At 59.1% G+C, this 27,928-nt stretch overlaps 3 protein-coding genes across 12 annotated transcripts; all 3 read left to right on the forward strand.

The window, feature by feature from the left end:
• Positions 1–129: 129 nt before the first annotated feature.
• LOC129203620 (gastrula zinc finger protein XlCGF26.1-like) lies at positions 130–27,885 on the forward strand. 10 transcript variants are annotated; one of them, XM_054818398.1, is made up of 6 exons: positions 280–361; positions 441–686; positions 1,273–1,437; positions 1,587–1,713; positions 2,301–2,408; positions 12,238–14,266. In XM_054818398.1, the coding sequence occupies exons 4-6, from the start codon at positions 1,587–1,589 to the stop codon at positions 13,620–13,622; spliced, it is 1,620 nt and encodes a 539-aa protein (XP_054674373.1). In that variant the 5' UTR covers positions 280–361; positions 441–686; positions 1,273–1,437; the 3' UTR covers positions 13,623–14,266. The 10 variants fall into 10 exon arrangements, with proteins under 10 accessions (XP_054674368.1, XP_054674369.1, XP_054674373.1 ...); XM_054818399.1 differs by having other exon boundaries at positions 284–307; XM_054818393.1 differs by lacking the exon at positions 441–686 and having other exon boundaries at positions 130–307.
• Positions 2,490–4,959, forward strand: LOC129203631 (gastrula zinc finger protein XlCGF52.1-like). Its single transcript, XM_054818427.1, has one exon. The coding sequence runs from the start codon at positions 2,666–2,668 to the stop codon at positions 3,965–3,967; it is 1,302 nt and encodes a 433-aa protein (XP_054674402.1). The 5' UTR covers positions 2,490–2,665; the 3' UTR covers positions 3,968–4,959.
• On the forward strand, positions 23,307–25,105 carry LOC129203633 (uncharacterized). The gene is made up of 3 exons (XM_054818432.1): positions 23,307–24,088; positions 24,665–24,829; positions 24,979–25,105. Exons 1-2 carry the CDS (start codon positions 23,322–23,324, stop codon positions 24,759–24,761), a joined length of 864 nt encoding a protein of 287 aa, XP_054674407.1. The 5' UTR covers positions 23,307–23,321; the 3' UTR covers positions 24,762–24,829; positions 24,979–25,105.
• Positions 27,886–27,928: the final 43 nt, after the last annotated feature.

The raw sequence follows: 27,928 nt of genomic DNA on the forward strand, positions 1-27,928 counted from the left end.
ATATCTCTGTATGTGTGTATGTACATGTATCTCAAAGGCAGGGAAAGTGGTGGTGATTAGTTGGACAGTGTAGGGTCTGGGCATGACCATGACGTAGATGGCACAGAGTAAGGGGTGGATACTGTCCTGGTGTTCGGCTGGGACAGAGTTAATTGTCCCCAGGAGCTGGGAGGGGACACAGCCAGGACAGGTGACCCAAACTGGCCAATGAGGTATTTCCTACCCTATGATGTCACGCTCACTCTATAAGCGGGGAGCTGGCCGGGGGGAGGGGCGGCTGCTGGGGACGTGCTGTGCATGGGGTCGGGTGAGCGAACTGCATCGTGCATCACCCGCTTTGTCTGTTCTGTTCTCAGTCCTGGTGCGGGCCTTTCCCTCTCCCTTTGCTGTCCCAGTAAACTGTCCTTACCCCGACCCACCAGTTTTACCTTCTTCCTCAGTTCTGCTCCCCATCCTGCGGGGGGGAGGGGTGAGTGAGTGACCACGTGGTGCTCAGCTGCCGGCTGGGGGGAACCACCACAGGGGACACCCGCATCCCCGCGAGTGGGGACGTGGGGAGCACCCTCCCCCCGAGCTGAGCAGCGCCGAGCCGAGCCGGGCGGCAGGACTACAGCTCCCGTGCTGCACCGGCGGCGGGCGGCCCTCCCGGGCTGAGGCGGGCAGGGACAAAAGCGGCCCCGGCGCAGGTAGGGGCGGGGGGCGGCGGGCCCGCGGCACGGGGATGGGCGCTGCCCCCCGCCCCGGGAGGGGACCCCGGCCGCGACGGCCTCTCCCCTCCGCTCCCCTGCGCTCCCCTCTGCCGGCCGCCCCCGGCCCTGCCGGCCCCCCCCGGTGCCCGGCGCCCCCCCGGTGCTCGCCCCTGCCCGGCCTTTCCCTGTCTCGCCACGGGGCCCCCGTGCCCAGGCGGACACGCTGCTCCGCGTCCCACCCGCCCGGCCCCCCTGGCTCCGGCCCTGCCGACACCGACACCGGCGCTGGGCAGGGCCCGGGACGGGACGGGACGGGTGGTCAGACCCCCCGGGACAACCCGGCACATCTTCCTCCTGCTCTCCTTGGGCACCGCAGGCCCGTTTGGGGAGTCGCGAGCTTCCCCAGAGCCCCTTTTCCCGGCGAGTTCTCGCCTTTTGCCGGCCGGCTGCGTGGGCCACGCTCTTGGGGTCGGTGCTTTTAGCAGGAGTTTTGAAGGCTCTGGCTGGAAGGGAAGGCGGCTGTTGGCAGGTAAGTGCGCTTCTGCCCCCGATTCCTTCTGAATCCAGGTGTTGTGCTTGGCAGGGCCCCTCTGTCCTTGCTGCGCCGGCGCGGCTGCTCACGGGACAGGCCTCTCCTGCGGAACCCGGAGCATCCCACCGCCGTCTTCCCGCACAAGTAGCTGTATACCTGCCTCCGTCTGCCCGCCGAGAGCCAGCGGCACGCCGGACTCCAGGCCGCTGCGGCAAGGTGGGGGTCTGAGCTGTCCCGGCGCTGCCGTCGGGATGCCGGAGCCCCCGGTGCCACCGGGGCCCTGCCTGCCACCGGAAGGATTTCCGCGGAGGGGTTCAGCGAACACGCGGCGGGGCGTGCTGAGCCGGGCGTGCTTCTTGCTGCAGATGTCGGTGACCTTTGAGGACGTGGCCATCTACTTCTCCCCCGAGGAGTGGGCAGAGCTGGCGGACTGGCAGCGGCGGCTCTACCGGGAGGTGATGCTGGAGAACTACCAGGCGGTCGCCTCGCTGGGTGAGGACTCTCTCCGGCGCCGCCGGGCTGGGGTCGAGCCGCAGTTCACCTCTGTAACGGAGCTGGAGCCTGGAAAGCGAAAATCCAGCTGTCGCCGTTGGTGCCCGAGCGCTGACGTAGGGGTTGTGATCGCAGGTTTTACCCTGCCAGGCAGCCTCGTGCGGAGAGCGGTCCTGGTAGAGAGAATAGAACAGAACAGAATAGAACAGAACAGAACAGAATAGAATAGAGCAGAATAGAACAGAATAGAACAGGACTGGACTATTTCATTTGGAAGGGACCTACAATGACCATCTAGTCCCACTGCCTGACCCCTTCAGGGCTGACCAGAGTTCCTGGCGGACCAAAACCTCCCTGGCGCAGCGAGGAACCATTCCCAGGTGCTGTCAGCAGGCGAGCGGACGAGGTGACGAGGGCAAGGCGAGAGGAGGCTGTAGGCGCAGGGACGGGGGGGGCTGAAGCTGTAGGCAGGCAGGGACAGGAGAGAGGAGCAGAGTTGGGGGAGATGCTGGAGCTGTGGGTGTGGGGGGGCCGGCGATGCTGTCCCGCAGTGCGGGAGAGGGTGCCTCTCTCTCTGCCCCGGACAGGCTGGCCTGCCGTCAAGCCAGAGATCATCTGCCAGATGGAGCGAGCAGAGCTGCTGTGTGTGCCAGACCCCCCCAGGACACAGCGGAGCCACTGGACCCCTGTCTCAGGTTGGTACCGGGGGGCTGTGGGGGTTGGGGGTTCCAGCAGCAGCGTCCCCTCGGCCCCAGATGCTCTGTGCAGCAGGAAGGGTGGGGGGCTGGTGGGGTGCCCGTGCTGCTGGCCATGGGGAGGGGTCCCACGTGCCCGTCCAGTCCCTGGCAGTGACCCCGGCCTCTTCTCCCCAGCAGCCGGTGACCCTGGGAGGCAGAGGGAGGCCGGGGGGATCCCCGAGGGGCTGCTGGCACCCACCGCCCTGCTCCCGGGGATGCCCAAACGGGGCGGGAGGTGTCAGGGGCGCGCAGCCCACAGCCGGCCGGGCAGGAGCCGGGGGGGTTCCTCAGGGCGCCCTCGCCTCCCCTCCTTGCCGACCCCCCGGCCGCTGGAGAAGACCCCCCCTACGTGTCCTGAGTGCAACAAGAGCTTCAAGAGCCAGTGGGCGTTGGTCGTCCATGCACGGAGCCACACGGGTGAGCGGCCCTTCGTCTGCACCGACTGCGGCAAGTGCTTTGGCCGCAAGGATCACCTGCTGAGACACCGGCACGTGCACACCAGTGAGAAGCCCTTCGCCTGTGGCCAACACTTCAGCGATGAAAGCCATCACATCCAGTCTGGGAAGCGCCTCTACGCCTGCGCCCACTGCCCCAAGGCCTTCAAGGACAGGAAGTATCTCATCGTCCACCAGCGCATCCACACCGGGGAGCGCCCCTTCGCCTGCGCCCACTGCCCCAAGGCCTTCAAGGACAGGAAGTACCTCACAGCCCACCAGCGCATCCACACCGGGGAGCGCCCCTTCGCCTGCGCCCACTGCCCCAAAACCTTCATGTACAAGAAGACACTCAGAGCCCACCAGCACATCCACTCTGAGGATCAACCCTTCACCTGTGCCCACTGCCTCAAGACCTTCATGTACAAGATGACCCTCACAGCCCACCAGCGCATCCACACCGGGGAGCGCCCCTTCACCTGCACCCACTGCCCCAAAACCTTCAGGTACAAGGAGACACTCAGAGCCCACCAGCACATCCACACTGGGAATCGACCCTTCGCCTGTGCCCACTGCCCCAAGACCTTCATGTACAAGATGACCCTCACAGCCCACCAGCGCATCCACACTGGGGAGCGACCCTTCACCTGCACCCACTGCCCCAAGGCCTTCAGGGACAGCAGTACACTCACTGCCCATCAGCGAATCCACTCTGTGGAGCGACCCTTCTCCTGTTCACAGTGCCCCAAGACCTTCAAGTACAAGAAGACCCTCGCTGTCCACCAGCGCATCCACTCTGGGGAGCGACCCTTCACCTGCGCCCACTGCCCTAAGGCCTTCAGGGAGAAGAAGAACCTCACCGCCCACCAGCGCATCCACACCGGGGAGCGACCCTTCACCTGCGCCCACTGCCCCAAGACCTTCAGGGACTACAGTAACCTCACTTCCCACCAGCGCGTCCACACTGGTGAGAAGCCCTACAAGTGCAGCGAGTGTGGCAAGACCTGCAGCCAGAAGCGTAACCTGAAGAGGCACCAGCGGATTCATCAGAGCCTGTCAACGGTGCCAGAGGGTAGACAGTAGGAGACGGGGTGTCCATCCCTGGTGGAGAGGCGGGCAGAGGACAAGCCCTTCCAGTGCAGCCACTGCAAGAAGCAGTTTCAGGACGAGGGGATGTGTTGGGTTTGCGTGGCAAGGTTTTGGTAGCGGGGGGCTACAGGGGTGGCTTCTGTGAGAAGCTGCTAGAAGCTTCCCCTGTGTGGCTCCAAGACTGACCCGCCCCTGGCCAAGGCCAAGCCAATCAGCGCCTCTGTGATAACATATTTAAGAAGGAAAACAAAACAGTTGGGGGGAAGCTTTTGCAACCGGAGAGAGGAGTGAGAAGATGTAAGAAACTCTGCAGACACCAAGGTCAGTGCAGAAGGAGGGGCAGGAGGTGCTCCAGGCACCGGAGCAAAGATCCCCCTGCAGCCCGTGGTGAAGGCCATGGTGAAGCAGGCTGTCCCCCTGCAGCCCATGGAGGAAGGATGAGGGGGTGCAGAGATTCCACCTGCAGCCCGTGGAGGACCCCATGCTGGAGCAGGTGGAGGCACCTGAAGGAGGCTGTGGCCCGTGGGAAGCCCACGCTGGAGCAAGCTCCTGGCCGGACTGGTGGACCTGTGGAGAGAGGAGCCCACGCCAGGGCAGGTTTGCTGGCAGGACTTGTGACCCCGTGGGGAACCCACGCTGGAGCAGTCTGCTCCTGAAGGTCTGCACCCCGTGGGAGAGACCCCACGCTGGAGCAGTTCATGAAGGACTGTCTCCCGTGAGAGGGACTCCATGCTGGAGCAGGGGAACGTTGAGAGGAGTCCTCCCCCTGAGGACAAAGAAGCGGCAGAAACAAGGTGTGATGAACTGACGGTAACCCCCATCCCCCGCCCCCCTGTGCCGCTGAGGGGGGAGGAGGTTGAAGCCGGGAGTGAATTTGAGCCTGGGAAGATGGGAGGGGTGGGGGGAGGTGTTTTAAGACTTGATTTTATTTCTCATTCCTCTACTCCATTTTGCTTAGTAATAAATTAGATGAATCTCCTCTCTAAGTTCAGTCTGTTTTGCTCGTGACGGTAATTAGTGAGTGATCTCTCCCTGTCCTTATCTCGACCCAAGCTTTTCGTTGTACTTCTCCCCCCCATCCCGCTGGGGGAGGGGTGAGCGAGCGGCCGCGTGGTGTCCTGCTGCTGGCTGGGCCTAAACCACGACAGGGGATCATGCTGGCTCACCAGCACACCCATGGCACCCCCAACCTGTGGCCACCTCCGCAGCCCAGCACCCCCTGAAACTGCTGTTGAGGGGCTGCGGGGTGCCGAGGGCTGTGGGGAGATGTCCTGGTTTCAACTGGGATAGAGTTAATTTTCCTCGTGGTAGCGGGTGTAGAGCTGTGTTTTGGATTTGGGATGATAACAGACTGCTGGTTTGGTTGTTGCTCAGCAGTGTTTACCAGGTCAAGGACTTTTCAGCTTGTCCCACTGCCCCTCCAGCGAGGAGGCTGAGGGTGCACCAGAGGACGGGAGGGGACACGGTCAGGACAGCTGACCCAGACTGGCTCCATACCATATGGCATCATGCCCAGTATATAAACTGGGGGGGAGCTGGCTGGGGGCATGTTCAGTGCCAGTGCTGCGTCCAGCTCGGGGGTCCCCAGGACAAGAAGGACACGGAGCTGTTGGGGCGAGTCCAGAGGAGGCCACGGAGATGATCAGGGGGCTGGAGCACCTCTGCTCTGGAGACCTCAGGCTGAGAGAGTTGGGCTGGTTCAGCCTGGAGAAGAGAAGGCTGCGGGGAGACCTTAGAGCCCCTTCCAGTCCCTGCAGGGGCTCCAGGAAAGCTGGAGAGGGGCTGGTGCCAAGGGCAGGGAGTGCCAGGCCAAGGGGAATGGCCTGAAGCTGCAGGAGGGGAGATGGAGATGGGATGGGAGGCAGAAATCCTTCCCTGTGAGGGTGCTGAGGCCCTGGCCCAGGGTGCCCAGAGAAGCTGTGGCTGCCCCTGGCTCCCTGGCAGGGTTCAAGGCCAGGCTGGATGGGGCTTTGGGCAAGCTGGGCTAGTGGAGGGTGTCCCTGCCCATGGCAGGGGTGTTGGAAATAGATGGTGTTTAAGGTTACTTCCAACTCAAACTGTTCTATTTTATATATATATCTTAATGACAGGAAGAGCAGTGGTGATTAGTTGGACAGTGTAGGGTCTGGGCATGACCATGATGTAGATGGCACAGAGTAAGGGGTGGATAACGTCCTGGTGTTCGGCTGGGATAGAGTTAATTGTCCCCAGGAGCTGGGAGGGGACACAGCCAGGACAGGTGACCCAAACTGGCCAATGAGGTATTTCCTACCCTATGACGTCACACTCACTCTATAAGTGGGGAGCTGGCCAGGGGGAGGGGCGGCTGCTGGGGACGTGCTGTGCATGGGGTCGGGTGAGCGAACTGCATCGTGCATCACCCGCTTTGTCTGTTCTGTTCTCAGTCCTGGTGCGGGCCTTTCCCTCTCCCTTTGCTGTCCCAGTAAACTGTCCTTACCCCGACCCACCAGTTTTACCTTTTTCCTCAGTTCTGCTCCCCATCCTGCCATGGTGCTCAGCTGCCGGCTGGGGCTGAACCACAACAGTCCTTTGTGGCACCCAACATGGAGCCCAAAGGGTTGAGATAACAAATGATCTGACAGGAGCATGTTAAAACAAAGTTGTTACAGGCATTTATTACATTAGTTAAATAGGGTACAATGGTGTTTTCTTTGTTCTCATGGCTGTGGTGTGTAAACGCGTACTTGCTGTATGTATTCCCTGCGGGGCTGTTTATCATCTCTGGCAGAGGGGTCAGGATTCTCCTTTTGCTGTACTGTGTAATATCGACTAATGACATGATAACATCGCTGGTCATGTAGATAAGCTGGTATTTGTACTCAGCATTGCTGTCATGCCCGTATCTTGGACGACATTTCTCAGAAATTGTTAATAATTGCACCCAATCTATGGGGAAGGTGGGGGGGGGGCGGGGGGAATAGTTTCCCCCCTCTTTCACATCCCCTTTTCCCTTCAGACTGGCTCTTGAGAATTTTGAACATCCTTGGAATGTTTAGGCCAGCGCGTTCCTAGTGCTATGTCTCCTGAATGTGTTCCAGGTCTTGTTCAGGGTTACAAAAAATTGTTGTAAGAATACCCCCCCGAGATCTGCCCCGAGGCTGGACAATCATAGGTGGCATGGCATGTGGGAGAACATGGGCAGGTATCGAGAGACCTTCTCACCTCCAGTGGTTTGGAACTTCACTCCCGAACCATTACCAGACCCTGATGAAGGGACAGAACATTTGAAAGGAAAATGCTGTGGCTATTCCAAAGAGGCACAACTCACCACCCTGTGCCAGGATCTACCAAACACTGCTCGGTATTGGGCAGTGCCATCAGGGGGAAGAGAGGGACAACAGTGACAGGCACTGCGGCTACCCCAACCCCCGTTACAGGAACTGCGGCTGAACCAAGGTCCTGGTTTAGGCAGAGATAGACTTAATTTTCTTCCTAGCACCTGGTTACTGCTGTGTTATGGATTTCAGAAGAGAATAATGTGGGTAACACATTGATATTTTAGTTGTTGCCAAGCAGTCAAGGACTTTTCAGCTTCTGACATTGTTCTGCCAATGAGAAGGTGTGGGGCACCCAAGAAGCTGGGAGGGGACAGCCAGAACACCTGACCCAAACTGCCCAAAGGGATATTCCATGTTATATGATGTCACGTTCCATATGTAGCTGGAGGGGTTGGCTGGGAGGCAGGGCACATCCCTGTCTAGAGAAGGGGGCATGGACAAAGCATGAGGGAAAGGCAGCCCTTCAGTGAAGATGTTGTATGTCACCCAGGCAAGTGGACCACCATGGAGAGAGGTATCCAGTCCCTGAGGGAATTAGCCCTGCGGGAGGTGGTTTATGATGACCCAGACAACGCACAGTTACCCACAGATCCTGATGAAGTTCAATGTACCTGACCCATGTGGCGGATGTTTGTACGCAGTGCACCATCGTCGTACACCAACTCATTGGCAGTGATGGACTGGGAAGGCGAAGAGGCACCAACGGTGGATGAAGTGGCTGGCCGACTCTGTCAATACAAAGAAAGTCTCTCTTCCTCCCTTGTCTCGGATGTGGAGAAACTGTCCCGGAAGGTCCGGCAACTCAAAGAGAATCTGTCCTACTGCCCACCTGTACAGACCAGTATCTCAGCTATTAGGAGTAAGGGTTGCTCTGCCCAGGAGAGGGGATATAGAGGGTGCACACCACAAGGAACCCTGTGGTTTCACCTGTGTGATGACGGAGAAGATGCGAGGAAGTGGGATGGAAAAGCTCCCTCAACCCTTGAGGCACGAGTACATGACTTCCAAGGAAAAACAGTCACAAAAGGAGATTCTTCCAGGAAAAATGCCACTCCTGTTTCCAGTGGGCAGTTCCCCAGAACGAGTGGAAGGGCTGATCATACTTATGATCCTCATGAAGGGACTTCTAAGTCATTTTCACAAGAAGTGAGTAGCGAATACGATGAGCAGGACTAGAGGGGCCCTGCCTCCAGCCAGGTGGAGGAGAGGCACAACCGGGTTTCCTGGACTGTGTGGATCCGATGGCCTGGCACGTCAGACCCCCAGGAGGACAAGGCTCTAGTGGACACCGGTGCACAGCGTCCCCGAATGCCATCGAGCCATGAAGGGGCAGAACCCATCTGTATTTCTGGAGTGACAGGGGCTTCCCAACAGCCGACTGTATGGGAGGACAACGTGAGTCTAACTGGGAATGACTGGGAAAAGCACCAGGACCCAGAAGAACGATTTCAAACGGGGCCCTGAGCAACGACAAGCCTCTGAACAAATTAACCAGGAGATAGTCCGTGTGGTGGCCCTTGGGCCAGTCCGGGCAGGACCAGATGTTAAAAACGTGCTCTACACCACAGCCGGGGAGAACGGCCTGACCTGGAGTCTCTGGCAGAAAGCACCAGGGGAGACGCGAGGCCGACCCCTGGGGTTCTGGAGTCGGGGATACAGAGGATCCGAGGCCCGCTACACTCCAACTGAAAAAGGGATTTGGCAGCATCTGAAGGGGTTCGAGCCGCTTCGGAGGTGGTTGGTCCTGAAGCACAGCTCCTCCTGGCACCCCGACTGCCGGTGCTGGGCTGGATGGTCAAAGGGAGGGTCCCCTCTACACATCGTCCAGCTGATGCCAAATGGAGTAAGTGGGTGGCGCTGATCCCACAGCAGACACATTTCCAAAGCATCATAGACCCCTTGGCCAAAGAGCATGGCATCGAGTGGGTGTATCACATCCCCCATCGCGCACCAGCCAGTAAGAAAATTGAACGGTACAAAGGACTGCTAAAGACTACCCTGAGAGCAATGGGTGGTGGGACCCTCAGCCATTGGGATACACGCTTAGCAATGGCCATCGGTTAGTCAACACCAGGGGATCTGCCAATGGATCTGGCCCTGCCCAGTCAAAACTTCCACATCCTGTAGAAGGGGATAAACTTGTGTACCTCAGGGGGATCTGATTTTGGGTGAGAACAGCCAATGAATTGAATTGTGTGACATTAATTGCTAAATACCCTGCCATTGTATGTCATCACTACTACAATCGCTATATGCCATAACAGCGGTATTGCAGTAAGAATCGCCCAGTTAATGAAGGATGAACTGTGATGCAATCAAGCAAAGAGCAGCAATGATGGAACCAGAACTGGCCTCAGCAACCGGCGCCCAGCAACTTATATATATATATATATATATATATATATATGTGTGTGTGTGTGTGTATGTCAAAGGCAGGGAAAGTGGTGGTGATTAGTTGGACAGTGTAGGGTCTGGGCATGACCATGACGTAGATGGCACAGAGTAAGGGGTGGATAACGTCCTGGTGTTCGGCTGGGACAGAGTTAATTGTCCCCAGGAGCTGGGAGGGGACACAGCCAGGACAGGTGACCCAAACTGGCCAATGAGGTATTTCCTACCCTATGACGTCACACTCACTCTATAAGCGGGGAGCTGGCCGGGGGGAGGGGCGGCTGCTGGGGACGTGCTGTGCATGGGGTCGGGTGAGCGAACTGCATCGTGCATCACCCGCTTTGTCTGTTCTGTTCTCAGTCCTGGTGCGGGCCTTTCCCTCTCCCTTTGCTGTCCCAGTAAACTGTCCTTACCCCGACCCACCAGTTTTACCTTCTTCCTCAGTTCTGCTCCCCATCCTGCGGGGGGGAGGGGTGAGTGAGTGACCACGTGGTGCTCAGCTGCCGGCTGGGGGGAACCACCACAGGGGACACCCGCATCCCCGCGAGTGGGGACGTGGGGAGCACCCTCCCCCCGAGCTGAGCAGCGCCGAGCCGGGGCGAGCGGAGCTGAGCCGAGCCGAGCCGAGCCGAGCAGCTCTGAGCCGAGCCGGGCGGCAGGACTACAGCTCCCGTGCTGCACCGGCGGCGGGCGGCCCTCCCGGGCTGAGGCGGGCAGGGACAAAAGCGGCCCCGCTGCCCCCCGCCCCGGAAGGGGACCCCGGCCGCGACGGCCTCTCCCCTCCGCTCCCCTGCGCTCCCCTCTGCCGGCCGCTCCCGGCCCTGCCGGCCCCCCCCGGTGCCCGGCGCCCCCCCGGTGCTCGCCCCTGCCCGGCCTTTCCCTGTCTCGCCACGGGGCCCCCGTGCCCAGGCGGACACGCTGCTCCGCGTCCCACCCGCCCGGCCCCCCTGGCTCCGGCCCTGCCGACACCGACACCAGCGCTGGGCAGGGCCCGGGACGGGACGGGTGGTCAGACCCCCCGGGACAGCCCGGCACATCTTCCTCCTGCTCTCCTTGGGCACCGCAGGCCCGTTTGGGGAGTCGCGAGCTTCCCCAGAGCCCCTTTTCCCGGCGAGTTCTCGCCTTTTGCCGGCCGGCTGCGTGGGCCACGCTCTTGGGGTCGGTGCTTTTAGCAGGAGTTTTGAAGGCTCTGGCTGGAAGGGAAGGCGGCTGTTGGCAGGTAAGTGCGCTTCTGCCCCCGATTCCTTCTGAATCCAGGTGTTGTGCTTGGCAGGGCCCCTCTGTCCTTGCTGCGCCGGCGCGGCTGCTCACGGGACAGGCCTCTCCTGCGGAACCCGGAGCATCCCACCGCCGTCTTCCCGCACAAGTAGCTGTATACCTGCCTCCGTCTGCCCGCCGAGAGCCAGCGGCACGCCGGACTCCAGGCCGCTGCGGCAAGGTGGGGGTCTGAGCTGTCCCGGCGCTGCCGTCGGGATGCCGGAGCCCCCGGTGCCACCGGGGCCCTGCCCGGCACCGGCAGGATTTCCGCGGAGGGGCTCAGCGAACGCGCGGCGGGGCGTGCTGAGCCGGGCGTGCTTCTTGCTGCAGATGTCGGTGACCTTTGAGGACGTGGCCATCTACTTCTCCCCCGAGGAGTGGGCAGAGCTGGCGGACTGGCAGCAGCGGCTCTACCGGGAGGTGATGCTGGAGAACTACCAGGCGGTCGCCTCGCTGGGTGAGGACTCTCTCCGGCGCCGCCGGGCTGGGGTCGAGCCGCAGTTCACCTCTGTAACGGAGCTGGAGCCTGGAAAGCGAAAATCCAGCTGTCGCCGTTGGTGCCCGAGCGCTGACGTAGGGGTTGTGATCGCAGGTTTTACCCTGCCAGGCAGCCTCGTGCGGAGAGCGGTCCTGGTAGAGAGAATAGAACAGAACAGAACAGAATAGAATAGAGCAGAATAGAACAGAACAGGACAGGACTGGACTATTTCATTTGGAAGGGACCTACAACGACCATCTAGTCCCACTGCCTGACCCCTTCAGGGCTGACCAGAGTTCCTGGCGGACCAAAACCTCCCTGGCGCAGCGAGGAACCATTCCCAGGTGCTGTCAGCAGGCGAGCGGACGAGGTGACGAGGGCAAGGCGAGAGGAGGCTGTAGGCGCAGGGACGGGGGGGCCGAAGCCGTAGGCGGGCAGGGACAGGAGAGAGGAGCAGAGTTGGGGGGGGATGCTGGGGCTGTGGGTGTGGGGGGGCGGCGATGCTGTCCCGCAGTGCGGGAGAGGGTGCCTCTCTCTCTGCCCCTGGACAGGCTGGCCTGCCGTCAAGCCAGAGATCATCTGCCAGATGGAGCGAGCAGAGCTGCTGTGTGTGTCAGACCCCCCCAGGACACAGCGGAGCCACTGGACCCCTGTCTCAGGTTGGTACCGGGGGGCTGTGGGGGTTGTGGGGGGTTCCAGCAGCAGTGTCCCCTCGGCCCCAGATGCTCTGTGCAGCAGGAAGGGTGGGGGGCTGGTGGGGTGCCCATGCCGCTGGCCATGGGGAGGGGTCCCACATGCCCGTCCAGTCCCTGGCAGTGACCCCGGCCTCTTCTCCCCAGCAGCCGGCAACCCTGGGAGGCAGAGGGAGGCTGGGGGGGTCCCCGAGGGGCTGCTGGCACCCACCGCCCTGCTCCCGGGGATGCCCAAGCAGGGCAGGAGTCGTCAGGGGTACTCAGCCCACAACCAGCCAGGCAGGAGCCGGGGGGGTTCCTCCCTCCCAACCCCCCGGCCGCTGAAGAAGACCCCCCCCACATGTTCGGAGTGCAACAAGAGCTTCAGGAGCCAGTCAGCGTTGGCCGTCCACATGCGGAGCCACACGGGTGAGCGGCCCTTCGTCTGCACCGACTGCGGGAAGCGTTTCAGCTACAAGCATCACCTGCTGAGACACCGGCATGTGCACACCGGTGAGAAGCCCTTCACCTGCAGCGACTGCGGCCACCGCTTCAGTGATAGGTGTTACCTGGTCATCCACCAGCGCACCCACACTGGGGAGCGACCCTTCACCTGCTCCCAATGCCCCAGTTCCTTCAGGGACAGCAGTAGCCTCACTGCCCACCAGCACATCCACACTGGGGATCGACCCTTTGCCTGCACCCACTGCCCCAAGGCCTTCAGGTACAAGAAGACCCTCATCGCCCACCAGCTGATCCACAATGGGGAGCACCCCTTCGCCTGCGCCCACTGCCCTAAGGCGTTCAGGTACAAGAAGACCCTCATGGCCCACCAGCTCCTCCACACCGGTGAACGCCCCTTTGCCTGCGACCAGTGCCCCAAGGCCTTCAGGGACAAGAAGACCCTCATCATCCACCAGCGCATCCACACCGGGGAGCGACCCTTTGCCTGTGCCCACTGCCCCAAGGCCTTCAGGGACAGCAGTACCCTCGCTGTTCACCAGCGGGTCCACACCAGTGAGCGCCCCTTTGCCTGTCCACAGTGCCCCAAGGCCTTCAGGGACAAGACCACTCTCACAGCCCACCAGCGGGTCCACACCAGGGAGCGCCCCTTCGCCTGCGCCCACTGCCCCAAGGCCTTCATGTACAAGAAAACCCTCACTGCCCACCAGCGGGTCCACACCAGGGAGCGCCCCTTCGCCTGCACCCACTGCTCCAAGGCTTTTAGGGAGAAGAAGACCCTCACTGTTCACCAGCGCATCCACACTGGGGAGCGCCCCTTTGTCTGCGCTCACTGTCCCAAAGCTTTCCGGGACAAGAAGACTCTCATCGTCCATGAGCGCATCCATTCCGGGGAACGTCCCTTTGCCTGCGCCCACTGCCCCAAGGCCTTCATGGACAGTGGTAGCCTCACTGTACACCAGCGGGTCCACACTGGTGAGAAGCCCTACAAGTGCAACGAGTGTGGCAAGACCCTCAGCCAGAAGCGTAACCTGGAGAGGCACCAGCAGATTCATCGGAACCTGCCAACAGTGCCAGAGGGCAGACGGTAGGAGACTGGGGGGTCCATCCCTGGTGGAGTAGCAGACAGAGGACAAGCCGTTCCGGTGCGGCCACTGCAAGAAGCGGTTTCAGGACAAAGGGATCATGCTGGCTTACCAGTACACCATGGCACCCCCAGCCTGTGGCCACCTCCGCAGCCCAGCACCCCCTGAAACTGCTGTTGAGGGGCTGCGGGGTGCCGGGGACTGTGGGGAGATGTCCTGGTTTCAGCTGGGATAGAGTTAATTTTCCTCGTGGTAGCAGGTGTAGTGCTGTGTTTTGGATTTGGGATGATAACAGACTGCTGTTTTGGTTGTTGCTCAGCAGTGTTTACCAGGTCAAGGACTTTTCAGCTTGTCCTACTGCCCCTCCAGTGAGGAGGCTGAGGGTGCACCACAGGACGGGAGGGGACACGGCTAGGACAGGTGACCCAGACTGGCCAAAGGGATATTCCATACCATATGGTGTCATGCTCAGTATATCAACTGGGGGGGAGCTGGCCGGGGGTGTGATTACTGCTCAGGGATGGGCTGGGCATTGGTCAGCAGGTGGTGAGCAATTGCATTGTGCATCTCTCATTTTCTATATTCTTTTATCATCATTATCATTATAATTTTCTCTTCCTTTGTTTTCCTATTAAACTGTCTTTATTCCACCCCATGAGTTTTACTTTTTCTTCAAATTCTCCTCCCCATCCCGCCAAGGGGAGGAGTTTGTGAGCAGCCACGCGGTGCTCAGGTACCAGCTGGGGCTGAACCACGACAATCCTTTTTGGCGCCCATTGTGGGGCCGGAGGGGTTCAGATAATGAAAGATCTGACGAGAGCATGTTAAAACAAAGTTGTTATAGGCATTTATTATATTAGTTAAATAGTTGCTGGGCACAATGGTGTTTTCTTTGTTCTCATGGCTATGGTATGTAAACCCATACTTGCTGTATGTTTTCCCTGCGGTGCTGTTTATCACCTCTGGCAGAGGGGTCAGGATTCTCCTTTTGCTGTGTTGTGTAATATCAACTAATGACATGATAATGGCCTGAAGCTGCAGGAATCACGGGAATGGCCTGAAGCTGCAGGAGGGGAGATGGAGATGGGATGTGAGGCAGAAATCCTTCCCTGTGAGGGTGCTGAGGCCCTGGCCCAGGTTGCCCAGAGAAGCTGTGGCTGCCCCTGGCTCCCTGGCAGTGCCCAAGGCCAGGTTGGATGGGGCTTTGGGCAAGCTGGGCTGGTGGAGGGTGTCCCTGCCCATGGCAGGGGTTGGAACTGGATGAGGCTTAAGGTCCCTTCCAACCCAAACCATTCTTTGATTGCATGATTCTATGAATACCCTTGGGATGTTCAGACCAGCATGGTCCTATTGCTATGTCTCCTGAATGTGTTCCAGGTCTTGTTCAGGGTTCAACAACTACGTAAGAATATCCCCCAGAGATCTGCCCCGAGGCTGGGTAGTTGTGAGTGGCAGGGTGTGTGGGACAGCATGGGCAAGGACCTAGGGCAGTGGGCACCTCCCGTGCTCTGGAACTTCACCCCTGAACAAGTGCAGAATCCTGAAAAAACGGTAAAATACTTGGAAAAAGGATGCTGTCACCCTGGCAATTCCAGAGAGACACAAATCACTGCAAGGCGCTGGGGCCTGGCCCATGCCTACCGAGCCCTGTTCAACACCATTCAGTACCCTCAAGGGGAAGAGAAGGTCTCTGGATCTGACCACCAAATGACAGGCACCGCGGTTACTCCAACCCCCGCAACAGGCTGTGCAGCTGAAGCAGGGGCCAAACCTATGCCAGTATCAGTTGCCCTTATAGACAAGAAGAAATACTGGAAGCAGAAGTCATCTCATTTTTAAGGCATTGAGAATCTTCTCTTAAGAGGGAGCAGGAGGAAGGAGCCCCACCAGCGGGGAGGCAGACTAATCTGAAGCAGGGCCATCATGAGAACAGGAGGAAGAGGAAGAATTCCCTGCTTCCCCCTGAGGTAGAAATTAGCAGGTGAGTTTCTCCTCTTCCTGAGAGGGAGAGGAAGAACTCAAATGAGACAGTAACCACCCGATCCCTGTCCCTGAGTGAGCTGCGACATAGGTGAAAGGATTTCAGCTGCCATCCAGGGGAGCAGCTGGCTGCTCTGGTGCTGGGATAACGGGGCCAGTAGCCTGGAACTGGAGGGAAGGGAAGCCAAGCAGCTGGGATCCCTCTCCAGGGAAGGGGATATGGACAAGGCGTGAGGGAAGGTAGCCCTTCAGTGAAGATGTTGTGTGTCACCCAGGCAAGTGGACCACCATGGAGAGAGGTATCCAGTCCCTGAGGGAATTAGCCCTGCGGGAGGTGGTTTATGATGACCCGGACAACGCACAGTTACCCACAGATCCTGATGAAGTTCAATGTACCTGACCCATGTGGCGGATGTTTGTACGCAGTGCACCATCGTCGTACACCAACTCATTTGCAGTGATGGACTGGGAAGGCGAAGAGGCACCAACGGTGGATGAAGTGGCTGGCCGACTCTGTCAATACAAAGAAAGTCTCTCTTCCTCCCTTGTCTCGGATGTGGAGAAACTGTCCCGGAAGGTCCGGCAACTCAAAGAGAATCTGTCCTACTGCCCACCTGTATGGACCCAGTATCTCAGCTATTAGGAGTAAGGGTTGCTCTGCCCAGGAGAGGGGATATAGAAGGTGCACACCACGAGGAACCCTATGGTTTTACCTGTGTGATGACGGAGAAGATGCGAGGAAGTGGGATGGAAAAGCTCCCTCAACCCTTGAGGCACGAGTACATGACGTCCAAGGAAAAACAGTCACAAAAGGGGATTCTTCCAGGAAAAATGCCACTCCTGTTTCCAGTGGGCAGTTCCCCAGAACGAGTGGAAGGGCTGATCATACTTATGATCCTCATGAAGGGACTTCTAAGTCATTTTCACAAGAAGTGAGTAGCGAATACGATGAGCAGGACTAGAGGGGCCCTGCCTCCAGCCAGGTGGAGGAGAGGCACAACCGGGTTTCCTGGACTGTGTGGATCCGATGGCCTGGCACGTCAGACCCCCAGGAGGACAAGGCTCTAGTGGACACCGGTGCACAGCATCCCCGAATGCCATCGAGCCATGAAGGGGCAGAACCCATCTGTATTTCTGGAGTGACGGGGGCTTCCCAACAGCCAACTGTACTGGAGGACAACGTTGAGTCTAACTGGGAATGACTGGGAAAAGCATCCCATTGTGACTGGCCCAGAGGCTCTGTGCATCCTGGGCACAGACTACCTCCGAGGAGGGTATTTCAAGGCCCCAAGAGGGTACCGGTGGGCTTTTGGCATAGCTGCCTTGATGGGGGAAATGGAACATCTCTCTACCTTGCCCGGTCTCTGGAGATGGGGGAAGACCCTTCCATTGTGGGGTTGCTCAGGGTCAAAAAAGAACAGGTGCTGATCACTACCACAAAAGTGTACCGTCAGCAATATCGCACCAACCAAGACTCCCTGATTCCCATCCATAAGCTGATTTGTCAACTGGAAAGCCAAGGAGTGATCAGCAGAACCCGCTCACCCTTTAACAGTCCTGTATGGCCAGTGCAGAAGTCCAATGGAGAGTGGAGGCTGAAAGTAGATTATTGTGCTGCTGTGCCGGACATGCTGGAACTTCAATATGAACTGGAGTCAAAGGCAGCCAAGCGGTACACCATTATTGATACCAGGAATGCGTTTTTCTCGATCCCTTTGGCGGCAGCGTGCAGGGCACAGTTTGCTTTCACTTGGAGATGCACCCAGTACCCCTGGAATCGACTGTCCCAGGGGTGGAAACACAGCCCCACCATTTGCCAGGGGCTGATCCAGACTGCACTGGAACGAGGTGAAGCTCTGGAGCACCTGCAATACATTGATGACTTCATCATATGGGGCAACACAGCAGAAGTCCCTCTCAAAGACTTTCACTGAGACAGTTTTGCAAAGTTGAAAAGATAGATAATTTATTAAGGCGACAGATATTCGGTATTGCCGTTGATAAATACTGTAAAAATTGAGCTCGAGTTAATAGTTCAGTGCTTTTGTTAACGATACTTTCCCGGCATAACGTCCAACGTAGTCGGAGGCACCAGTCTTCAAAAGCGGCGTCCCTGCTTGGGGAGAAGAGAGGTCCAGGTCCATCGACCTGTCTGGATAGTTGGAATTCTTGTTCTTTCTCGTCTGTTGCCTGTGGGTGCAAGGCAAGCGCGTTGCTCAAACTGTGCTCTTGCTCAAGTCAGATCAGTTACTTTCTGTGGACTCACAGTGGCCCTGTATTCGGCACCAACAAGCCTGGTTCTCCACAACCGTATAACAACCAGCACAACTAAGAAAAGGCGACAGGCATTAGTAGTAGGTGACGCTTCTGAGAGGTACAGAGGCACCCATGTGCCCACCTGAGGCTCAAGAGAGGTGTGCTGCTTACCGGGGGCTTGGATCAGGGATGTCACCGAGAGACTACCAAGCCTCCTACAGTCCACTGACTAGTATCTGCTGCTGTTGTTTCACGTGGGCTCCAGCGACACAGCCGGGAGCAGTCTGAGGAGCATCAGGAAGGATGACAGAGCCCTGGGAGCAGCACCAAGGGACTCTGGAGCGCAGGTAGTGTTTTCATCAATCCTCCTGGTCAAAAGGAAGGGGTATGAAAGGGCCGGTCGAATCTGGCAAGTCAACGAATGGTCACAGGACTGGTGCCACAGCAAGGGCTTTGGCTACCTAGACCATGGGACTCGCTTTGAGAAACCTGGTCTGCTGGGGGCAGATGGGGTCCATCTGTCAGAGAAGGGCAAGAGCATCTTTGGTCACAGGCTTGCCAAGCTGGTGAAGAGGGCTTTAAACTAAAGTTGCCAGGGGAGGGGAACCTCAGTCCATCCCACTCCTACCAGTCTGATGCCAGTGCCAGCAAGAGATGCCCAGAGCCGGGAGAAGGATCGCAGGTCAGCAGGAGAGCACCTGAAGTGCAGCACGAAGGAATTCCAGCCAGTCAGTCAGCTTCATCTGGGCCCAACTGAAATGCCTCCATGCAAACGCCCGTAGCATGGGGAACAAACAAGAGGAGTTGGAGACATGCGCGTGCCTGCAGGGCTGTGATCTCATCGGCATCACAGAGACGTGGTGGGGTGGCTCCGAGGACTGGAGTGTTGGAATGGAAGGGTACAGGCTCTTTAGCAAGGACAGGCAGGGCAGACGAGGACGGGGTGTCACCTCTATGTCAATGACCCGTGGGAATGCATGGAGCTCTGCCTGGGGGTGGGTGAGGAGCCACCGAGAGCTTATGGGCCAGGACTGAAAGGAGGGCAGGGACAGGGGACGCTATAGTGGGGGTCTGCTACAGGCCACCACACCAGGAAGATCGAGTGGATGAGGCCCTCTACGGACAGATAGGAGCAGCCTCACGGTCACAAGCCCTGGTTCTCATGGGGGACTTCAACCACCCTGCTATCTGTGGGAGGGACAGCACAGCAAGGCACGAGCAGTCCGGGAAGTTCCTGGAATGCGTGGATGATAACTTCCTTCTCCAAGTGACAGAGGAGCCAATGAAGAGAGGTGCCATGCTGGACCTTGTTCTCACCAACAAGGAGGGGATGTGAAGCTCAAGGGCAGCCTTGGCTGCAGTGACCATGAAATGGTGGAGTTCAAGATCCGCAGGGCAGCGAGGAGGGTGCACAGCAAGCTCACTGCCCTGGACATCAGGAGAGCAGACTTGGGCCTCTTCCGGGACCTGCTTAGGAGGTACCATGGGACAAAGTCCTGGAGGGAAGAGGGGCCCAAGAAATCTGGTTAGTATTCAAGGATCTCCTCCAAGCTCAGGAGCGATGCATCCCAACAAAGAGGAAGTCAAGAGGCCTGCATGGATGAACAAGGAGCTCCTGGGCAAACTCAAACCCAAAAAGGAAGCCTACGGAGGGTGGAAGAAGGGCAGGTGGCCTGGGGGCAATACAGAGAAACTGTCTGAGCAGCCAGAGGTCAGGTTAGGAAAGCTAAAGCCCTGATAGAATTAAATCTGGCCAAGGACATCAGGGGCAGCAAGAAAAGCTTCTATAGGTATGTCAGCGATAAAAGGAAGACTGGGGAAATTGTGGGCCCCTTCCAGAAGGAAACAGAAGACCCTGATACCCAGGATATGGAGAAGACTGAGGCGCTAAATGACTTTTTTTACCTCAGTCTTCACCAACAAGTGCTCCAGCTGCACTGCCTAAGTCGCAGAAGGCAAAGGCAGGGACTAGGACAATGAAGAACTGCCCACTGTAGGAGAAGATCAGGTTTAAGATCATCTAAGGAACCTGAAGGTGCACAAGTCCATGGGGCCTGATGAGATGCATCCGCAGGTCCTGAGGGAACTGGTGGATGAAGTGGCTAAGCCACGATGCATCATATTTGAGAAGTCATGGCAGTCCAGTGAAGTTCCCACTGACTGGAAAAGGGAAAACAAACCCCTCATTTTTAAAAAGAGAAAAAAGGAAGAGCTGGGGAACTACAGGCCGGTCAGTCTCACCTCTGTGCCCGGCAAGATCAAGGAGCAGGTCCTCCTGGAAACTATGATCCGGCACATGGAACATGATTGGTGACAGCCAACATGGCTTCACTAAGGGCAAATTGTGCCTGACAAATTTTGGTGGTCTTCTGTGATGGGGTTACAGCGCTGATGGATAAGGGAAGAGTGACAGACATCATCTACCTGGACTTGTGCAAAGCATTGGACACTGTCCCGCACGACACCCTTGTCTTGAAATTGGAGAGACATGGATTTGATGGATGGAGCACTTGATGGGTAAGGAATCGGCTGGACAGTCACACTCAGAGAGTTGTGGTCAATGGCTTGATGTCCAAGTGGAGACCAGTGAGGAGTGGCATTCCTCAGGGTCGGGATTGGGACCGGCGCTGTTTAACATCTTTGTCAGCGACGTGGACAGTGGGATCGAGTGCACCCTCAGCAAGTTTGCTGACGACACTGAGCTGTGTGGTGTGGTCTCCTAATAGCTGAGTCTGTACAGGTGGGGAATAGGACATATCCTCTCTGAATTGCTGGACCTTCCGGGACAGTTTCTCCACAGCTGAGATGAGGGAGGAAGAGAGACTTTCTTCGTATTGCCGGAGTCAGCCAGCCACTTCATCCACCATTGGTGCCTCTTTGCCTTCCCAGTCCATCACTGCCAATGAGTTGGCGTATGACGATGGTGCGCTCTGTACAAACCTCCACCACATGGGTCGGGTACGTTGGACTTCATCTAGATCTGTGGGTAACTGTGCGTTGCCTGGGTCATCATAAACCATCTCCCGCAGGGCTAATTCCCTCAGGGACTGGATACCTCTCTCCATGGTAGTCCGCTTGCCTGGGTGACACACAACATCTTCACTGAAGGGACACCTTTCCCTCATACTTGAAAGAAGTCACCTCCAGAGGCTGAAGACTTGTGTCTCTTTCCCTCACGCCTTGTCCATGCCCCCTTCCCTGGAGAGGGATCCCAGCTGCTTGGCTTCCCTTCCCTCCAGTTCCAGGCTACTGGCCCCGTTATCCCAGCACCAGAGCAGCCAGGCGCTCCCCTGGACGACGGATGAAATCCTTTCACCTACCTTGCAGCTCATTCAGGGTCAGGGATGGGGTGATTACCTCTGGTTCTGCCTCTTCCTCCTGTTCTCCTGATGGCCCAGGTTCATCGTCATCCCTTACAAAATGAACTCATTTTTTTGTATCTTTCCTCTTCTGTACAAAGGCAACTGATACCAGCACAGGTTGGTTTTTCGGTTGAGCCACAGTGCCTGTTGCCAGGGTTGGCCTCGTTGTAGTGCCTGTCGTTTGGTGATCAGATCCAGAGACCTTCTCTTCCCCTTGAGGGTACTGAATGGTGTTGAACAGGGCTCGGTAGGCATGGGCCAGGCCCCAGCGCCTTGCAGTGATTTGTGTCTCTCTGGAATTGCCAGGGTGACAGCATCCTTTTTCCAAGTATTTTACCGTTTTTTCAGGATTCTGCACTTGTTCAGGGGTGAAGTTCCAGAGCACGGGAGGTGCCCACTGCCCTAGGTCCTTGCCCATGCTGTCCCACACACCCTGCCACTCACAACTACCCAGCCTCGGGGCAGATCTCTGGGGGATATTCTTACGTAGTTGTTGAACCCTGAACAAGACCTGGAACACATTCAGGAGACATAGCAATAGGACCATGCTGGTCTGAACATCCCAAGGGCATTAAAAACTCTCAAGAGCTGTTGTAACTAGCCTGTGGGAAAGGGAAGGTGAAGGTGTTCCCCCCAGTGTCCCCCACAGATTGGTTCTCCGCAGAAAAAAGTGAGAGAGTGTGATTCCTAATAATTCCCAGGAGATAGCGCCCGAGGTACAGAAGTGACAACAATGCTGAATATGCAGACCAAATCATTCTCATGGACAATAATGTTATCGTAAGCGAGTAGTACAGAGCGCAGCAGAAAGAACATTCTCATCCAGCTCTCAGAGAAGATAAACAGCACCGTAGGGAATACCTACTACAAGTAAGGACTTACATGACACAACCATGCAAACAAATAATACAACATTGTGTCCAGCAACTATTAAACTAATACAATTAGTATTAGTAGTACTAGTAGTATTAGTAGTATCTCAACCCTTCGTGCCCCAAGTTGGGCACCAAAAGCACCGTTGTGGTTTAACCAGGTCTGCAGTTAAAACAACCACACAGCTGTTCACTCACCCCCCCCTCCCAGTGGGGCAGTGGGATGGAGGAGACAATTGAAAAAAACAAGTGATGAACAGCATAATATCTTGCCACTTGAAGTCGATGCTCCGTGAGATCCTGAGCTGTCTCGCCTCCCGGTCCACCCCCAGTTACATATGGAGCATGATGTGGTATGCTATGGAATATCCTTTTGGACAGTTTGGGTCGGCTGCCCTGGCTGTGTCCCCCCCAGTGTCTTGGGTGCTCCCCCCTTCTCGCTGGCAGGACAGTATGAGAAGCCAAAAAGTCCTTGACTGCTTGGCAACAAATAAAAACATCTGCATGTTATCAACATTATTCTCATCCTAAATCCAAAACACAGCAATGTACCAGCTGCTAGGAAGAAAATTAACTCTGTCCCAGCCAAAACAAGGACAGGATGTCATCCAGAGGGACCCTGACAGGCTTGAGAGGTGGGAGAATGGATGGAGAGCAGCCCTGAGGAGAAGGACTTGGGGCGTTGGGGGACGAGAAGCTCCACATGAGCCGGCAACGTGCGCTGGCGGCCCAGAAAGCCACCCGTGTCCTGGGCTGCGTGTCCAGCAGCGTGAGCAGCAGGTCGAGGGAGGGGATTCTGCCCCTCTGCTCCGCTCTGGGGAGACCCCCCTGCAGTGCTGCGTCCAGCTCGGGGGTCCCCAGCACAAGAAGGACACGGAGCTGTTGGGGCGAGTCCAGAGGAGGCCACGGAGATGCTGCGAGGGCTGGAGCACCTCTGCTCTGGAGACCTCAGGCTGAGAGAGTTGGGCTGGTTCAGCCTGGAGAAGAGAAGGCTGCGGGGAGACCTTAGAGCCCCTTCCAGTCCCTGCAGGGGCTCCAGGAAAGCTGGAGAGGGGCTGGTGCCAAGGGCAGGGAGTGACAGGCCAAGGGGAATGGCCTGAAGCTGCAGGAGGGGAGATGGAGATGGGATGTGAGGCAGAAATCCTTCCCTGTGAGTGTGCTGAGGCCCTGGCCCAGGTTGCCCAGAGAAGCTGTGGCTGCCCCTGGCTCCCTGGCAGGGTTCAAGGCCAGGTTGGATGGGGCTTTGGGCAAGTTGGGCTGGTGGAGGGTGTCCCTGCCCATGGCAGGGGTGGCACTGGGTGGGCTGGGAGGTCCCTTCAACCCAAACGAGGCTGGGGTTCTCTGACGTCTCCGGCAACGCCATCGCCCAGCTGGGGCCGCTGGCCGCCCTCAAGGCCCTCACCGTCCTCAACCTCTCCCGCAACCGCATCGCCAGCTTGGAGCCGCTCGGCTCCTGCCACAACCTCCAGAGCCTCAACCTGGCCGGTAACCGGGTGAGCAGCCTGCAGCAGCTGCGGTGCCTGACGGGGCTGCGGCGCCTGGAGAGCCTGCGCCTGCGCGACCCCCTCGCCCGCCTCGCCAACCCGCTCTGTGCCGCCCCGGCTTACCGCGCTGCCTTGGCGGACATGTTCCCCGGCCTCAAAGCCATCGACGGCGAGCGGGTGTCCGGTCGGGGCAGCGAGCTCTACCGGCTCTGCCGGGATCTCGACAGCTCGCTGGGGCGCGGTGGCGTCGTCCCTGCGTGTGTGTGTGTCACCCACATCACCGCTGTGTCGGGGGCACCCGCATCCCTGCAGCAGGGTCGGGGGGGGACGTGGGGAGCACCCGCCCCCCGAGCCCAGCCGAGCCGAGCCGGGCGGAGCGGAGCGGAGCGGCAGGACTACAGCTCCCGTGCTGCACCGGCGGCGGGCGGCCCTCCCGGGCTGACGCGGCCGGCGGCTCCCGGGGCCGCCTTTGTCCCTGCCCGCGGCCCGGCCGGGCTGGCGGCGCGGCCCCGGCGCAGGTAGGGGCGGGGGGCGGCGGGCCCGCGGCACGGGGATGGGCGCTGCCCCCCGCCCCGGGAGGGGACCCCGGCCGCGACGGCCTCTCCCCTCCGCTCCCCTGCGCTCCCCTCTGCCGGCCGCCCCCGGCCCTGCCGGCCCCCCCCGGTGCCCGGCGCCCCCCCGGTGCTCGCCCCTGCCCGGCCTTTCCCTGTCTCGCCACGGGGCCCCCGTGCCCAGGCGGACACGCTGCTCCGCGTCCCACCCGCCCGGCCCCCCTGGCTCCGGCCCTGCCGACACCGACACCGGCGCTGGGCAGGGCCCGGGACGGGTGGTCAGACCCCCCGGGACAGCCCGGCACATCTTCCTCCTGCTCTCCTTGGGCACCGCAGGCCCGTTTGGGGAGTCGCGAGCTTCCCCAGAGCCCCTTTTCCCGGCGAGTTCTCGCCTTTTGCCGGCCGGCTGCGTGGGCCACGCTCTTGGGGTCGGTGCTTTTAGCAGGAGTTTTGAAGGCTCTGGCTGGAAGGGAAGGCGGCTGTTGGCAGGTAAGTGCGCTTCTGCCCCCGATTCCTTCTGAATCCAGGTGTTGTGCTTGGCAGGGCCCCTCTGTCCTTGCTGCGCCGGCGCGGCTGCTCACGGGACAGGCCTCTCCTGCGGAACCCGGAGCATCCCACCGCCGTCTTCCCGCACAAGTAGCTGTATACCTGCCTCCGTCTGCCCGCCGAGAGCCAGCGGCACGCCGGACTCCAGGCCGCTGCGGCAAGGTGGGGGTCTGAGCTGTCCCGGCGCTGCCGTCGGGATGCCGGAGCCCCCGGTGCCACCGGGGCCCTGCCCGGCACCGGCAGGATTTCCGCGGAGGGGCTCAGCGAACGCGCGGCGGGGCGTGCTGAGCCGGGCGTGCTTCTTGCTGCAGATGTCGGTGACCTTTGAGGACGTGGCCATCTACTTCTCCCCCGAGGAGTGGGCAGAGCTGGCGGACTGGCAGCGGCGGCTCTACCGGGAGGTGATGCTGGAGAACTACCAGGCGGTCGCCTCGCTGGGTGAGGACTCTCTCCGGCGCCGCCGGGCTGGGGTCGAGCCGCAGTTCACCTCTGTAACGGAGCTGGAGCCTGGAAAGCGAAAAATCCAGCTGTCGCCGTTGGTGCCCGAGCGCTGACGTAGGGGTTGTGATCGCAGGTTTTACCCTGCCAGGCAGCCTCCTGCGGAGAGCGGTCCTGGTAGAGAGAATAGAACAGAACAGAACAGAACAGAGCAGAATAGAATAGAACAGAATAGAACAGAATAGAACAGGACTGGACTATTTCATTTGGAAGGGACCTACAACGACCATCTAGTCCCACTGCCTGACCTCTTCAGGGCTGACCAAAGGTTCAAGCTTGTTATTACGGGCATTGTCCAAACGCCTCAAATCCTGACCGGCCTGGGGCATCGACCACCTCTCCAGGAAGCCTGTTCCAGGGTTTGACCACCCTCTCGGTAAAGTAATGCTTCCATTGGCCAGTCCAAACCTCCCTGGTGCAGCAATGAACCATTCCCAGGTGCTGTCAGCAGGCGAGCGGACGAGGTGACGAGGGCAAGGCGAGAGGAGGCTGTAGGCGCAGGGACGGGGGGGGGCTGAAGCTGTAGGCAGGCAGGGACAGGAGAGAGGAGCAGAGTTGGGGGAGATGCTGGAGCTGTGGGTGTGGGGGGGCGGCGATGCTGTCCCGCAGTGCGGGAGAGGGTGCCTCTCTCTCTGCCCCGGACAGGCTGGCCTGCCGTCAAGCCAGAGATCATCTGCCAGATGGAGCGAGCAGAGCTGCTGTGTGTGCCAGACCCCCCCAGGACACAGCGGAGCCACTGGACCCCTGTCTCAGGTTGGTACCGGGGGGCTGTGGGGGTTGTGGGGGGTTCCAGCAGCAGCGTCCCCTCAGCCCCAGATGCTCTGTGCAGCAGGAAGGGTGGGGGGCTGGTGGGGTGCCCATGCCGCTGGCCATGGGGAGGGGTCCCACGTGCACATCCAGTCCCCAGCAGTGACCCCAGCCTCTTCTCCCCAGCAGCCGGCAACCCTGGGACACAGAGGGAGGCTGGGGGGGTCCCCAAGCGGCTGCCAGCACCCACCGCCCTGCTCCCGGGGATGCCTAAGCGGGGCACGAGGCGTCGGGGGCGCTCGGCCCACAGCCGGCCGGGCAGGAGCCGGGGGGGTTCCTCAGGGCGCCCTCGCCTCCACCCCTTGCCGACCCCCCGGCCGCTGGAGAAGACCCCCCCGACGTGTCCTGAGTGCAACAAGAGCTTCAAGCACCAGTCAGCGTTGGCCGTCCATGCACGGAGACACACGGGTGAGCGGCCCTTTGTCTGCACCGACTGTGGGAAGCGCTTTGGCCACAAGCATCACCTGCTGAGACACCAGCACGTTCACACCAGTGAGAAGCCGTTTGCCTGCAGCCACTGTTGCCATCACTTCAGCCAGGAGCGCCATCTGGTCATCCACCAGCGCATCCACACTGGGGAGCGCCCCTTCGCCTGCACCCACTGTCCCAAGGCCTTCATGTACAAGAAGAACCTCACGGCCCACAAGCGAATCCACGCTGGGGAACGCCCCTTCACCTGCAACCAGTGCCCCAAGGCCTTTAAGGACAGCAATAGCCTCACAGCCCACCAGTGGGTCCACACAAGTGACTACCCTTTTGCCTGCACCCAGTGCCCCAAGGCCTTCATGTACAAGAAGACTCTCACTGCCCACCAGCGCATCCACTCTGGGGAGCGCCCCTTTGCCTGTGCCCACTGCCCCAAGACCTTCAGGTACAAGAAGACACTCAGGGCCCACCAGCGCATCCACTCTGGGGAGCGACCCTTCGCCTGTGCCTACTGCTCAAAGGCCTTCAGGGACAGCAGTACCCTCACTGTCCACCAGCGCATCCACACGGGGGAGCGACCCTTTGCATGCCAGCAGTGCCCCAAAGCCTTTAGGGACAAGAAGACCCTCACTGTCCACCAGCGCATTCACTCTGGGGAGCGCCCCTTCGCCTGCACCCACTGCCCCAAGGCCTTCAGGGACAGCAGTACCCTCACTGCCCACCAGCGCGTCCACACCGGTGAGAAGCCCTACAAGTGCAGCGAGTGCGGCAAGACCTGCAGCCAGAAGCATAACCTGAAGCGGCACCAGCGGGTGCACCGGATCCCATCGACAGTGCCACAGAGTGTCCAGTGGGAGGGTGAGGGTCCGTCCCCAATGGAAAGGAGGGCAGAGGATGAGCACTTCCAGTGTGGCCACTGCGAGACGCAGGCTCAGGACGAGGGGATCACGCTGGCTCAGCAGCAAACCCACAGCAATCCCAGCCTGTGGCCACCTCCGCAGCCTGGTGCCCCATGAAACTGCTGCTGAGGGGCTGTGGGGTGCCGGGGACTGTGGGGAGATGTCCTGGTTTCAGCTGGGATAGAGTTAATTTTCCTCGTGGTAGCGGGTGTAGAGCTGTGTTTTGGATTTGGGATGATAACAGACTGCTGGTTTGGTTGTTGCTCAGCAGTGTTTACCAGGTCAAGGACTTTTCAGCTTCTCCCACTGCCCCTCCAGCGAGGAGGCTGAGGGTGCACCAGAGGACGGGAGGGGACACGGTCAGGACAGCTGACCCAGACTGGCCAAAGGGATATTCCATACCATATGGCATCGTGCTCAGTATATCAACTGGGGGGGAGCTGGCCGAGGGCGTGATTTCTGCTCGGGGATGGGCTGGGCATTGGTCAGCAGGTGGTGAGCAATTGCATTGTGCATCTCTCGTTTCCTGTATTCTTTTATCATTATAATTTTCTCTTCCTTTGTTTTCCTATTAAACTGTCTTTATTCGAACCCATGAGTTTTACTTTTTCTTCAAATTCTCCTCCCCATC

The sequence above is a fragment of the Grus americana genome, chromosome 2 (genome assembly GCF_028858705.1).
Source record: "Grus americana isolate bGruAme1 chromosome 2, bGruAme1.mat, whole genome shotgun sequence".
Taxonomy (NCBI): domain Eukaryota; kingdom Metazoa; phylum Chordata; class Aves; order Gruiformes; family Gruidae; genus Grus; species Grus americana.

What these genes read in the sequence shown, in the direction of transcription:
- LOC129203633 (XM_054818432.1), top strand. Translation starts at nt 23,322, where the DNA reads ATGGGGCTTTGGGCAAGTTGGGCTGGTGGAGGGTGTCCCTGCCCATGG. An exon ending in GCGGCGCGGCCCCGGCGCAG is followed by an intron (nt 24,089 to 24,664) that starts GTAGGGGCGGGG and finishes TGTGCTTGGCAG; the next exon opens with GGCCCCTCTGTCCTTGCTGC.
- LOC129203631 (XM_054818427.1), top strand. Translation starts at nt 2,666, where the DNA reads ATGCCCAAACGGGGCGGGAGGTGTCAGGGGCGCGCAGCCCACAGCCGG.
- LOC129203620 (XM_054818402.1), top strand. Translation starts at nt 11,251, where the DNA reads ATGTCGGTGACCTTTGAGGACGTGGCCATCTACTTCTCCCCCGAGGAG. An exon ending in CCACTGGACCCCTGTCTCAG is followed by an intron (nt 12,058 to 12,237) that starts GTTGGTACCGGG and finishes TCTTCTCCCCAG; the next exon opens with CAGCCGGCAACCCTGGGAGG. An exon ending in GGAGAGGCACCAGCAGATTC is followed by an intron (nt 13,585 to 26,374) that starts ATCGGAACCTGC and finishes ATGCACGGAGAC; the next exon opens with ACACGGGTGAGCGGCCCTTT.